The 12851-nt window shown below is 40.1% G+C and overlaps 1 protein-coding gene across 1 annotated transcript; it reads left to right on the forward strand.

Moving 5' to 3' along the window:
* The first annotated feature begins 2061 nt into the window (after positions 1-2061).
* On the forward strand, positions 2062-12233 carry LOC122925491. Its single transcript, XM_044276847.1, has 5 exons — positions 2062-2333; positions 2435-2726; positions 5067-5639; positions 10075-10198; positions 11335-12233. The coding sequence occupies exons 1-5, from the start codon at positions 2062-2064 to the stop codon at positions 12231-12233; spliced, it is 2160 nt and encodes a 719-aa protein (XP_044132782.1).
* The last annotated feature ends 618 nt before the right edge of the window (positions 12234-12851 follow it).

Consider the following 12851-nt stretch of genomic DNA (forward strand, 5'->3'; position numbering starts at 1 on the left):
GGGGCACCTCTACATAGGTGACAGGAACATACATTTAAAAAAATCGTCAATTACATTGTCAGGTGACATTTTTCAAATATTGCCAGATAGAAACCCCTGCTTTGCATAGTTGACAGGGAATAAAATGTAAGAAATTCTTCATTAATTGATGCGCCCCACATCCTTTCATTCAATACTTAAACTTTAAAAAGTTGTCCCACATTTACACTTTAATAATTTGTCACATAATTCCGCTCTATAATTTTAAATTTGAAAAAATTAATCCTCCCATGGATGTGGTCTCTCTTTCTCATGCTCTTTCTCCGGCGTGGAACCCTGATTCCCTACCACCCGTGATCACCATGGTAGGCGCAGAAAAGAACATTGAAAGTTGATAGAGCAGATATCAAATTGGATCGCGAACATCACAGAGATGTGCGACATGGTGGGGCAGTAAGTGTGCACACACCTACACAAACTGACTGACAGGGGTCAGCCCCTGCAACTTCTGGGTCTCCAAATTGGGCACATGGCCTGAGCTTGCCCTTTACGCCTTGGAGGTGCTGGCCTGCCCTGCAGCCAGTGTATTATCTGAACGTGTGTTTAGCACGACTGCGGGGGGTTATCACAGGTTATATTTCCCAATGTTTTGGGGTGTACCCTAATTTAAAAAAAATAAAAATAAATTTAAAACCAAAAAAGCAGTGTAGGCTACCTCCTCCTCCTCTACTGCCGCTTCCACCTACACTGCCACATCCACCACCTCCTCAACCTCCTACTCCATATGGACCTCATCCTTCTAGATCAAGATGATAATTTTTTATTTTTATGTATTTTTATGTTATTTAAAGTCATTTCCCTATCCACATTTGTTTGCAGAGCACTTGCCATGCTCTTAACCACATTGTGATGCCATTTGCAGCCCTCTAGCCCTTTCCATTACATTTTTACAGCCATTTTAGTGCTCAAAAGTTCGGGTCCCCATTGACTTCAATGGGGTTCGGGGTCAAGTTCAGGTCCCAAACTCAAATTTTTTTGTGAAGTTCGGCCGAACCCGAACATCCAGGTGTCCACTCAACTCTAATCACGGGAAGATGTATATATTTGGGTATCATTGGCATGGATATGGTACTGAAAACCAAATCTTCTGATCGTACGTCCAATAGGAGTTATGTAGACATAAAAGAGGAGAGGACCTAGAACCGAACCCTGAGGAACCTCAACAGCAAGATGCATAAGAGGGGAAAGAGAGCCAGCAAATGATGCACTGAAAGAGTGGCCAGAGAGATAGGAAGAACAGTGTCCATAAGGCTGAGTGAGGAGGAGATGGTGGTCTACAGTGTCAAATGCTGCAGATAGATCAAGAAGAATTCACAAAGAGAAGTCACCTTTCCATTTAGCTGTCAGGAGGTCATTTGTCACTTTGGTGAGGACAATTTCTGTAGAATGTAGGGTGCGAAAAACAGATTGTAATGGATCAAGGAGAGAGTTAGCAAAGAGATAACAGATGAGGCGAGAGTAGACCAGACGCTCCAGGAGTTTAGAAATGAAGGAGAAATTAGAGACAGGTCTTTAGTTAGAGTTAACTGCGACAGACAAGTTGGCACATGTAACAGGGTTAGTTAGGTCAATAGACAGATGTAACAGAGTAGACTGAACAGAGGGAAAGGGGACTACCTGAATAATAAGGTGGCGAGATGTGGAAGAGTTAGAAGTAGGAGACGGTGGACTAGCCAAAAGAGGGGAGAAAGATAGTCAGCAGCTTTGGCGGGATGTGAGGGGTGCAAAGGAGAATAAGGTGGACTAGCCAAAGGAGGGGAGCAATGAAACTCCAAGCGCTGGATCTAACACTGGTAAATGATATCTACAGGCAAACTGCACATTTTGAATTATTGTCTTTTTAAACTTGAAGGACTTGGTCTGTGTGCTTTCTCATAATCTGGAGAATACTTTGAGATAAGAAAAAAAGATCCATCTGCTCTGTTCTGCCTGGTAATAAAGTTCATTGAGGCAGCTGTATCTACTTACATTGTAATGTAATGTCTATTTGTACAGTATGACAGCGTGATTTAACTGTACTCTATGGCAACAGATGAACCTTCTAATCTTCTCATGACTGACTCTGTCTTCAGGCTGGTGGAACACCTCTACAAAACATTGTGGCAATTCATCCTCTATTACCTGGTTCCCATGTCTTATTCCATTGGACAACGCTGCTTTCTAGATACTCCTGACTTGTTGGGAATATCTGCAAGTGGAGACATCTTATTCGGAGCAGTTTTACCTCTCCATATGGAGAAAGAATACCCCAAGCTCTTTTATACTGAAAAACCAAAGCAAGCCATCTGCAGAAAGTAAGTACCGCTGAATATTGTATTCACTGTAGCCTTGACTTGTTGATGGACGTTTCATTGTCATAATAGTTTACAGTACATTTTATGCTTTCTTTCTTTAGGTTATCCTTGGAAACTTACCTTCAGCTACATATGGTGAAATATGCCACCACAGAGATAAACCACAATCCTGACCTTCTCCCAAACATCACCCTGGGCTATCGATTATATGACTCCTGCTCTGTACTTCAGAGGGAGTTGGAGGGGACGATGTGGATGATGACGGGGGACACAAAAGCCATTCCCAACTTTCAGTGCCGAAGAAATGAGAAACTAGCGGCTATCATTGGCCATTCCACTTCCACCTACTCCATTCTTATGGCTCATATTCTTGGGCTGACCAGGTATCCACAAGTAAGATGAAAGGCCCATCCTGTTTTTCCAAAAGACCAGTAAATACAGGCATAGCAGACATTAACTTGACTCATATACAGTGTTAAATACACAAATAATGCAAAGCTTAATTGTTTTTTTTTTATTGTTAAGGGTCAATTTAGGCTAGTGGCAACTGCGTATTTAACGCCATAAGTGTATGTGCACCTCTGCGGCAGCATATCCGGCAGCTGTTTCGGCAGAGAACAGTCTGGTGGATTTCACATGATCCTGCATTGCTGGATTCTACACTTCACCGCCAGATTCCCATGGACTATAAGGGTGTCCGGTGGTGATCTGGCCACTTTTCGGCAGATCAGGAATACCGCAGATGTGAATGTACCCTTAGTATCAAGTTCAGGATACCAACATCTGTATTGTGATATTTTAAGTATTTCTGGAATGACAATTTTGAATGTAGTTCACATATCTAAAGCATTTATTTATAAACTGTGATCTAAAACAATTGAACTTTCTTAAAGGAGTTGTCCAGGATTTAACAACATAAAAAAGACCTCTCTGGTGGTCCCAATAGTCTTTGTTATTCTTAGCCTCAGTCATTTCTCTGCAAAGATATGACCATTGCGACCAATCACTGGCCTCAGTAGTAATACCACGAGACCACTGAGACCAGTGATTGGCAGCAGTGTTCACATGAATGTCATCACTCTAAGAAAGTAGGCAGAGACTTTTTGGTACCACTAGAGCGGCACTGCAGTGGTGAGGGATTGAACAGGTATTTTATTTTTATTTTTTGCAACTTTCCTGAATTTTTTCTTTAGATCAACCCAATTAAAGCAATTTTACATATTAAGTCATAATTCGGACATCTTTATCTTGACACTTCTTGAGTTAATAAACTTTTACTTGACTTTTTAAATGGCTTTCAATCGTGTTAGAAACTGCATCTATATGTAGGCAAAAACAATGAAAAACTCAATTTGTGTCCAGATGACCTTAAAGGGGTTGTCTCAGTTTAGCAAGTGGCATTTATCACGTATGGAAAGTTAATACAAGGCACTTACTAATGTATTGTGATTGTCCATATTGCTTCCTTTTCTGGCTTGATTCATTTTTCCATTACATTATACATGGCTCATTTCCAGGGGTTATGACCACCGCTGAAATCCCACAACTACACTACTTGTCACTCAGCCTAAGCAAAGCTCTGAGCAGGCCGTGGTGCTACTGCAAGTGCCGGTGACTTCTTGAAAAGCTGATCGGTAGGAGTCCTGGGAATTAGAACCCAACCAATCAGATACTGATGACCTATCCAGAGGACAGATCATCAGTTGAAATATCTTTAAGCCCCTCCCTGGGCCAGGGGCCAGGACATAAATTTACTGGTTCTGTTTGAAAACTAGTGGAAGCCACCGTAGCAGTCATAGACCTGTGATGGCAACTGGACCCATGCTGGGAACAGCCAACTTGGCTAGCGCAGCATGCGATGAATCAAAATAATGGAGGATACATGGCATTGCTTATATGGTTTGCATCCTCCAAATTCCCCATATTACTGCATTAATACGACCATCGGCCCTCACTTCCTTCATTTGTCTGGTCAGAGAGGGAGGGGAGGACTTACAGCACAGCAGTCTATAATTAAAATTAGGACAGCCATATCTGATTAGTGGGGGTCTGACTCCCAGCATCTCTGCAGATCAGCTGTTTGAAGAGGTCTTCCTAGGCCAGTGATATCACGTTCATCTGTCACTTGGCCTAGGAGCAGCTAGGCCCCATTCAAGTGAATCGGGCTGAGCTGCTATACCAAGCACAGTCTCTAGCCAATGGACGGCGCTGTGTTTGGTAAGCTGCAAGGAGGTGGCGGGCAGGAGTCCTGGCTGTCAGACAGCAACCAATCTGATATTGATGACCTATCCAAACAATAGATAAACAATATTAGAATTTTGAAAAACCTTTTTAACAGGTGGGCAATGGCTAGTTTTTATTTTTTTATCACATTCAGTGCTGTTTTGATAATTTTTAAAACTCCCTGAAAACCTCTTTCAGGGGTACATTCAGTGTTGCTATATTGGTACCATTTTTGTCTCCTGACAAAAATGAAAAATAAAAATAAAATAAAATAAAAATTTGTAGTGGCAATGTAATATAAATGAAGTGCTTGTTGGTGGACCTGTAAGTCTTATATTCACCCTTACCTAGGTGGTGCCACGCCTTATAGGTCAAGAGTGTGTGAATGTGAAGTATGAAGAAAAAAAATTAAACAAAAAACAAATTCTGAAAAAGAGCTGAAATTTAGATAAAGACATTAATTATTATTTTTGATATTAGCATCTAATGCTTTATTTATTTAACCTACAGATAAGTCACTTGTCAACCAGTTCCCTCTTGAGTGATAGAACCCAGTTTCCTTCTTTCTTTCGGACTGTACCAAGTGATGCCTTCCAATCCAAAGGACTCTCTCAGCTCGCTTTACATTTTGGCTGGACATGGGTGGGATTAGTGGCTCTGGCTAATGATTATGGTCAACAGGGAATTCAAGTTATTAAACAAGAAATCCTTAAATCTGGGGCTTGTGTGGAGTTCACAGAGTATATTCAGATTAATAGACCCAGCAGCAACATTCCTCATATTGGTCAAGTCATAAAAGCTTCTACAGCTCAAGCTGTGGTCATCTTTTCTACTGATGTCCACTTCCTGCCCCTACTGAATGAGCTTTTCAGACAAAATGTTACTGAAAAGATATGGTTGGCCAGTGAAGGTTGGTCAACCACTTCATTATTTTCTTTAGAAAAATATTCCAAGCTTCTTGCAGGAACCGTGGGGTTTGCCTTCTACAGTAGAAATATTCCTGGATTCCAGGAATATGTAGACCATCTCAGCCCCAGCAAACTACCAGAAAAGCCTTGGAATTGGATGTTCTGGGAAGAAAATGTTGGTTGTGAATTTTTAAACTTTGAAAACTTTGAGTTCTCCCGACAGAGACCGTCAAGGAACTGCACAAATAATGATAAAATTGCAGATTTTCAAACATACCTAAAAAACATATCCAGCATTCGCATTTCATACAATCTTTACAGTGCCATTTATGTGATTGCCCAAGCTTTGCATGACCTGCAAACGTGCAGACCAGGAAACAGTCCTTTTATCAACAGAAGCTGTTCAGAAATTTGGAACTTTAAACCTTGGCAGGTAAAGATTCACATGATGAAGACGCTGATGATATCATTCTGCTGTGCAAAGTGTTTAGATGGTTCTTAACTCAATAAGAAGAAAATAATGGTACAGAGTGTATTTAGTTTATAAAACTCATCTTACAATTCACTATTAGTGAATTTGCAGTTAATAGAGGGATTGGTATGCTACAGTGGCATGCCTAAGGTGTTTGGCACTCGGGGCAGGTCCTTTCTCTGGCACCCCCAAATACTTAAAAAATATGGTACCCCCTCACAGTAGTTTTACCCTCATTGTACAATCATTACAGTAGATTTGTCCAAAAGATAGGTCATCAATACTTGTAGCCCAGAGACCCCTTCAATGAAATTTGGTTTAGTTGACTTTACTCCATACAGTCCCATAACTATTTATTTTACAGAGTACCATTTTACTCAATATCTACCTTGACTTTACCCCCTCTATAAGTCAGAATACCTTCAGAGCTGAGCCCTACCTGGCATATTGATTACATCAACAGTTATTTAATCTAAATGGGCATCATATATTGCTATATTTTCCCTGAATTTTGAAAGGTTTGGTCAGAGAAGCTTTCTCCTGACAAAATCAGCTGTATACAAGGGGTTCTGGGAACTGGTGGCTGCAATATGAAAGGGTTGTCGTTGATACGATACCACTTAAAGGCTAAATTAAAATCTGCTTCAAAGGTTCCTTCAGAAGCCTTCATCACAGATTCTATCACTAACAGAAGTCAACATAGCACAACATGCACAACATGCAATAGTGTCTCTTAGGCTCACTAGTGTCAGTTATGTAAATGGTGAATTTTTGCTTGTATTTCATTTTTCTGTTCCCATGTCAGAACTGAATGCCTAACGGAGTTGTGAACAAAGTAGAGATGAGCAAATTAGAATTCATCCCAAATTTTTGACACAGAAACCCAGAGGGGTGTTGACAAGGCCTCTCAGGCAGTCAAAGAAATTTTCTTTGCTCAGCCTTGTTAAAGGGTACTTATCCAAAAAGAGTTGGGCTCCTGCTTGCTGATATGAGACACTCAGTTTTCCTTTTCTTTTGGAAAGAGAGCGACAGCACCTATTATGCTACTGGCCAATATATATGCATTATCTGGGGCTCTTTCTCATTACGGAGAGCATCTAGTATGTGTGCCAAGTATTTGAGGCCAGGCAATGCTTCTCTGAGTTTCTAGGAAATATATTCAAATTAGTGCTCCTTCAAAAAGCTAAGCCTATCTGATACCAGCAGATGTGAGATGTGCTAATTTTCATATATCTTTTCCGGAAACCAGAGTAGTGTTGACTGGCTTACAATGCTCCTCATACATATTCTCCCTATGGAGAAATAGTTTCCCAACCAAGACCTCTTAGACAGCCAAGCTGGTGTTTCTGCTGTGAGACATTTAATTTTCATTCTTTTTGGAAAGTAGACAGTCTTGCATTACTCTTTTCCAGAGAAGCATTATACGAGCATGGAAATAGATAAAAAAATGTTATTATTAAAAAGCAGTGATTGAACAGTTTGAGGCTGTCACGACAGGGGGAAAATCTTACTATGAAAAAAACATGGATTTTGAACAGTTTGAGGGTAGAATCAATAGCAAAGTGGATTAAAAATAGAGGAAAATGAATAAGGATATACGTATAAATATACATACTAGAGAAGAGCAAATCATTTATATAAATTTGGAATTTGTCCTGGATTTAATGCAATTTTTTTCAGGATGAATCAATAGAGAGATCAGTGTGTGAAAAACCTGTGCAATTCAGCTTTCTTTCAAAAAGGATTAAAAAAGTTAAGTGATTCCCACCTGCAGATACAGCATTGCCATCCAGCCATTGCTCAACCTATTAAACAGACTTCCTAACATAACTAGGATAACCGCTAAGCCCTCCTCACACCTACAACTAGCTCTAGCAGAACAAAAAACCTTTATCAGAGCAAAACAGACAGAATTGGTTTTCCCAGCTGAGGGGCCTCGGGGAGACCGAGTAGTGACTGGATACCTATGCCGTAGGTGTGAAACACTCAGCTTTTTAAAACATTTTTAGAAAGAAATTCGGATTGTGTATGTTTTTCACGTGCAAATCTCTCCCTTGATTTACTTGAAATGAATTACAAAAAATTTAGGTTTGCTAGAATCTGATTTTTTGGGGGAAAATTTTGAACAAATTCCAAATTGATTTGGTTATCTCTTATATATTTATACATACCTCCTTGTGGCTCATAGATCAAATTTCCTTTATTTTTTGTCCAGTAAGTTATTGCTGGTAGCCTCAAACTGTTCAATCAGTGCTATTTTTTTTATAATATGATTTTTTAACTATTGCCATGCTTGTGTCCCCACATAATGCTTCTCTGGAAAAGAGACATGCAAGCCAGTCTTCTTTCCAAGAGGAAATTAAAACTGGGTGCCTTTAACATCGCTGAGCAAAGATAATTACCTTGGCTGCCAGACAGGCCTGGGATAGGGTATTATTTCTCCTTTTGGAGAACGCATGAGGAGTATTGTAAGCCAGTCAACACTCCTCTGGGATCCTCTCTCCTCTTTCTCTCTCTACTAAATTTCAAGACTGTGAAAGCAAATTTGATTCAGGTACAAATCATTTTTTTTACTTTGGGGAATTGGACCGAAGATGAATTTTCAAAAAATTAGCTCATCTCTACAACAAGGCTTGATGTTGAATTTTTAACAAATGAAGGCTTTATTTTTAAAAACAATATCCCTGCAGATTCTCACTCATATGAAGACCACTAGAGTGAAGCTGAGCAGTGGACAAGACATGTTTTTTGATAGTAATGGAAATCCTCCTCCTGTCTACAATGTAGTCAACTGGCAACTGGGCTCAGATGGAGGATTGAAACAAGTCAACATAGGACAATACAACTCATCAGCCTTAATTATCAACACTAGTTCTTTAAGATGGAATATGGGTCACACCAAGGTATACATTAGTTATAATGATCGAAAAAATTATCAAAATGTTATCTAGTATTTCCCAGCAACAAAAATATGCAAAAAGCATTGATGTAGACATTAAAATACATCTATTCCTGACTATTCCTATCTGCCACCATCAAACAACTGGTTAAAACAGTGATGGCTAACCAGACACTGATGCAGCAGTAGAAGTGGAACCACTGTGTCACCAGCAAATTTGACTTTGGGCTAATCCTAAGGGAGTTATCCCTGCAGTCCACTGGTATTCACGTTTTAACTACTATACAGAAATATAGACCTCACTTTATGGGGACCATCAGGCTGGTACCTCCTGAAGTAGTCTCTGTGTGGTTAACAGATAACTACTTGTAGTCAGAGACACTGGTGCAGGACACCTAGGGGTCAGGTACAACCATAGTCAGGGGCGGACCAAGGTCAGATGAGACAGCAAAGCTAATTGAAAGGACAGGCAGCAAAGGGTCAAAACAGAGCTCAGGTTCAGGTCAGGTAAGTCAGCTCAGGGTCAGAGTCCAGTAAACATGCAGAGGTCAATACATAGGCAGACAACCAGAACACGTTCGCAGGCACCAGCAAGTGAAGAAACCGATTGCTTAGGCACCTTCCCACAGGGGAAGTTACCTAAAGTAATCCAGGGTTGCCAGTCATTGGCTGGTAAAGATGAGGGTGCGTACGCACTAACCTTTTAAGAGCTGGAGGCAGTATGAATGCCCTATGAGCAGGAGAGGTGAGGCCTTGCCAGCAAGCAGGCTGCATCCTGCATAGAAGTATAGAGCAGAATTGAAGGCCAGACCCACCAGGGAAGAAGACAGCGGGTGGTGGGTCCAGGATGCCACTGTAACAGACAGTAGAGTCCTTTAAAGGGTTGTACAACATATTGAATAAGCTCGAGGACAAGGAGTAGTAGAATTGGCATGAAGAGACAGCTCCTCTATTCTTCATGGTTGCTCAGAGTTTTCTATGTATAGGACTTCAAGTGAATATGGTTGTGAGTGATCTGTCCAACTACTGAGTGGGGCTGAAATGTTTTCTGTGCTGCTCACGTTGGTTTTGAGGGTCATCTCCTTTGGTCTTCCCTGCCAAAAGCAACCCCTAGCCAAAAAAATAATAATTTCTGTATGTAAGACTGGATGCTATGTTTCTAGCTAGAATATTATATGTATTAATATGTCTGAGAAATGTCCAAACTGTGATGGTGTATATTTTTGTTTTCCCCTTCAGATTCCCATCTCAGTTTGTAGTGAAATATGTCCTCTGGGTTTCAGAAAAGCACCTCTTAGTAGAAAACCTACCTGCTGCTATCAGTGTATCCCCTGCGCTCTTGGAGAAATCACTAATAAAACTGGTAATAAGTCATATGCTTTTTTTTTTTTTTTTTAGAAGAATCTTCTGAAAATAGGATGACCATAGGGTGTCCCATAAATGGGAATTTGCAACAGTCAAGTTATTATTTCTAGTGCAGCGCCACCACAGGGCAAATAAAGCATTACATGGTATATAATGACTATTTCGAAATTGTGGAAATTTAATTTGGATTTTGGTGCTCATTCCACACTAAAATCCCTATTAATAATGCATCAAATCAGAGTCAGATTGTTTCATATGTTGGGCTGTGGATTTTTTCAGTTTATCACAAAGAACCCATACAAAATTCTCCTAGAAACCTCATCTGTGTAGCTGAATATGGATTAGTCCAACTGAATAGGGGCATAAGGCTGGAGGTCAGCCTGAGATTTCTACTGCTGATTTTATGTAAGATGTTTTCCACAAGACTGTACAGTAACTTTAAGCCAGAAAGTCTGTTCAATGAAAACATAGGGGAACATTTATTAAGACCGGCGTTTTAGATGCCGGTCTTATTAAAGGCAAATAGTGCCTATCCATAACTTTGGCGCATCCAATTCTAAATATAAGGCAGCTTACCAGAAAACGCCTGCTGTCCAGTCCCCACCCACACTACACCCACAATTTTAGACTTGGCATGAGTGAGGAAAAGTCGCAGATAGCAGAGCAATTAAGGCTATGTCTACACGACAACATTTGTCGCACGACAATAAGTCGCGCGACAGATAGTGCACAACTACACTGCAACATTTGTAGCGCAACATTTTGTTGCACCAATGTCACGCAACAATTTTTATAATGGCAGTCTATGGTGTTGCACTGCAACATGCAACATGCTGCGACTGCGACGCAACAGTCGCAGAAAAATCCATCTCGAATGGATTTTCTGCGACTGTTGCGTCGCAGTCGCAGCATGTTGCATGTTGCAGTGCGACACCAAAGACTGCCATTATAAAAATTGTCGCGCGACATTAGTGCTACAAAATGTTGTCGTGTAGACGTAGCCTAACTGTTGCGCCGCCATCTATGCCTGAAATACGCCTAATTTAGGCGTATTTCAGATGAGTAAATGACCTATAGTACCGAGAGCCATTATGTAGATGTAAGTAAATGTTCTTTTCTCCTTCTTACTTTCAGATGCAAATGAATGCCTTAAATGTCCATGGGACCAATGGCCAAACGAACAAAAAGATAAATGTCTACCAAAGCTTACCGAGTTCCTCTCCCATGAAGAGACCTTAGGCGTCATTTTGATGTCCACCAGTATCACATCCTCCTTAATTCCTTTAGGTGTCCTCGGCCTTTTGATTCATTACAAGGCCACTCCCATAGTAAAAGCCAACAATTATACCGTAAGCTGTCTGCTTCTGGCCTCCATGTCCCTCTGCTTTCTCTCTTCTTTAGCATTTATTGGATATCCAAACAACATCAAGTGTCTTCTTCGCCAAGTGACTTTTGGGATGGCTTTTGCTCTATGCGTCTCATGTGTCTTGGCCAAAACTGTTATGGTATTGATTGCATTTAAGGCCACAAAACCAAACAGTTGTTTGACCAAATGGGCTAGACCTCAAGTATCATATCTGATGATTGTCCTAGGAACATTTCTCCAATTACTAATAAGTGTTACATGGTTGTTAATCACACCACCTTTCCCACAATACAACTTGAATGCAAAATCTGGGGTTATCATAGCAGAATGCAATGAAGGGTCCCTTGCAGGTTTTTGGTGTACGACTGGCTATTTAGGCATACTAGCCTTGGCTAGCTTTCTTGTGGCTTTCTTAACCAGACAGCTTCCTAGCAGGTACAATGAAGCTAGGTTCATCACCTTCAGCATGCTGGCTTTCCTAAGCGTCTGGGTGTCTTATATCCCAGCTTCACTCAGCACCAGCGGTAAATACACTGTAGCTATGGAGATATTTGCAATCCTTTCCTCAAACTGGGCCATGCTTTGCTGTATGTTTGCACCAAAATGTTATATTATTATGTTTCAACCCAGTATGAACTCAAGAAAACATCTCTTGGGCAACAAATAAAACAAGTTTCTATAATTAAGTGGAGATATCAGTGTTAAAATAAAATTGAACAAAAAAATACAGATTTTCCAAATTCATTTGTTTTATGATGTTTATCAATTTTATGTATCTTGTACATTGTATTAAAAAAGTGTGATTTTTTTTGTTGTTGCCAAAAACAGCTACATTCTTGTCCAGGGGTGGGGGTCTGATATTGCAATCTAGCCCCATTTAAAGGGGTTTTTCAGGATTTTGATATTGATGGCCTATCCTCAGTAGTGATGAGCGAGAGGTGCCATATTCGATTTTGCGATATATCGCGAATATTCGAGTGAATATTCGTGTTATATTCGTCAAAATCGAATATTCGTAATTATTTCAATTTTCGCGAATAATATGCGATTATTTTAATCGCATGTTTCGATTTTTCTAGTATATTAGTATAAGGCAATGGTATTTTACGAAATTTCGTACTATTGCTCTAACTTCGTCTTTTAGAATATTACGAATATTCTAAAAGACGAAGTTAGAGCAATATTACGAAATTTCGTAAAATACACATTTATATTGTAATTTAGCTAATATAGTGCTATAATCATTTTTTTTTTCTTTCATTTTTTTTCCCTCTTCTGAACTTAA

This window comes from Bufo gargarizans, chromosome 2 (genome assembly GCF_014858855.1).
Source record: "Bufo gargarizans isolate SCDJY-AF-19 chromosome 2, ASM1485885v1, whole genome shotgun sequence".
NCBI lineage: Eukaryota > Metazoa > Chordata > Amphibia > Anura > Bufonidae > Bufo > Bufo gargarizans.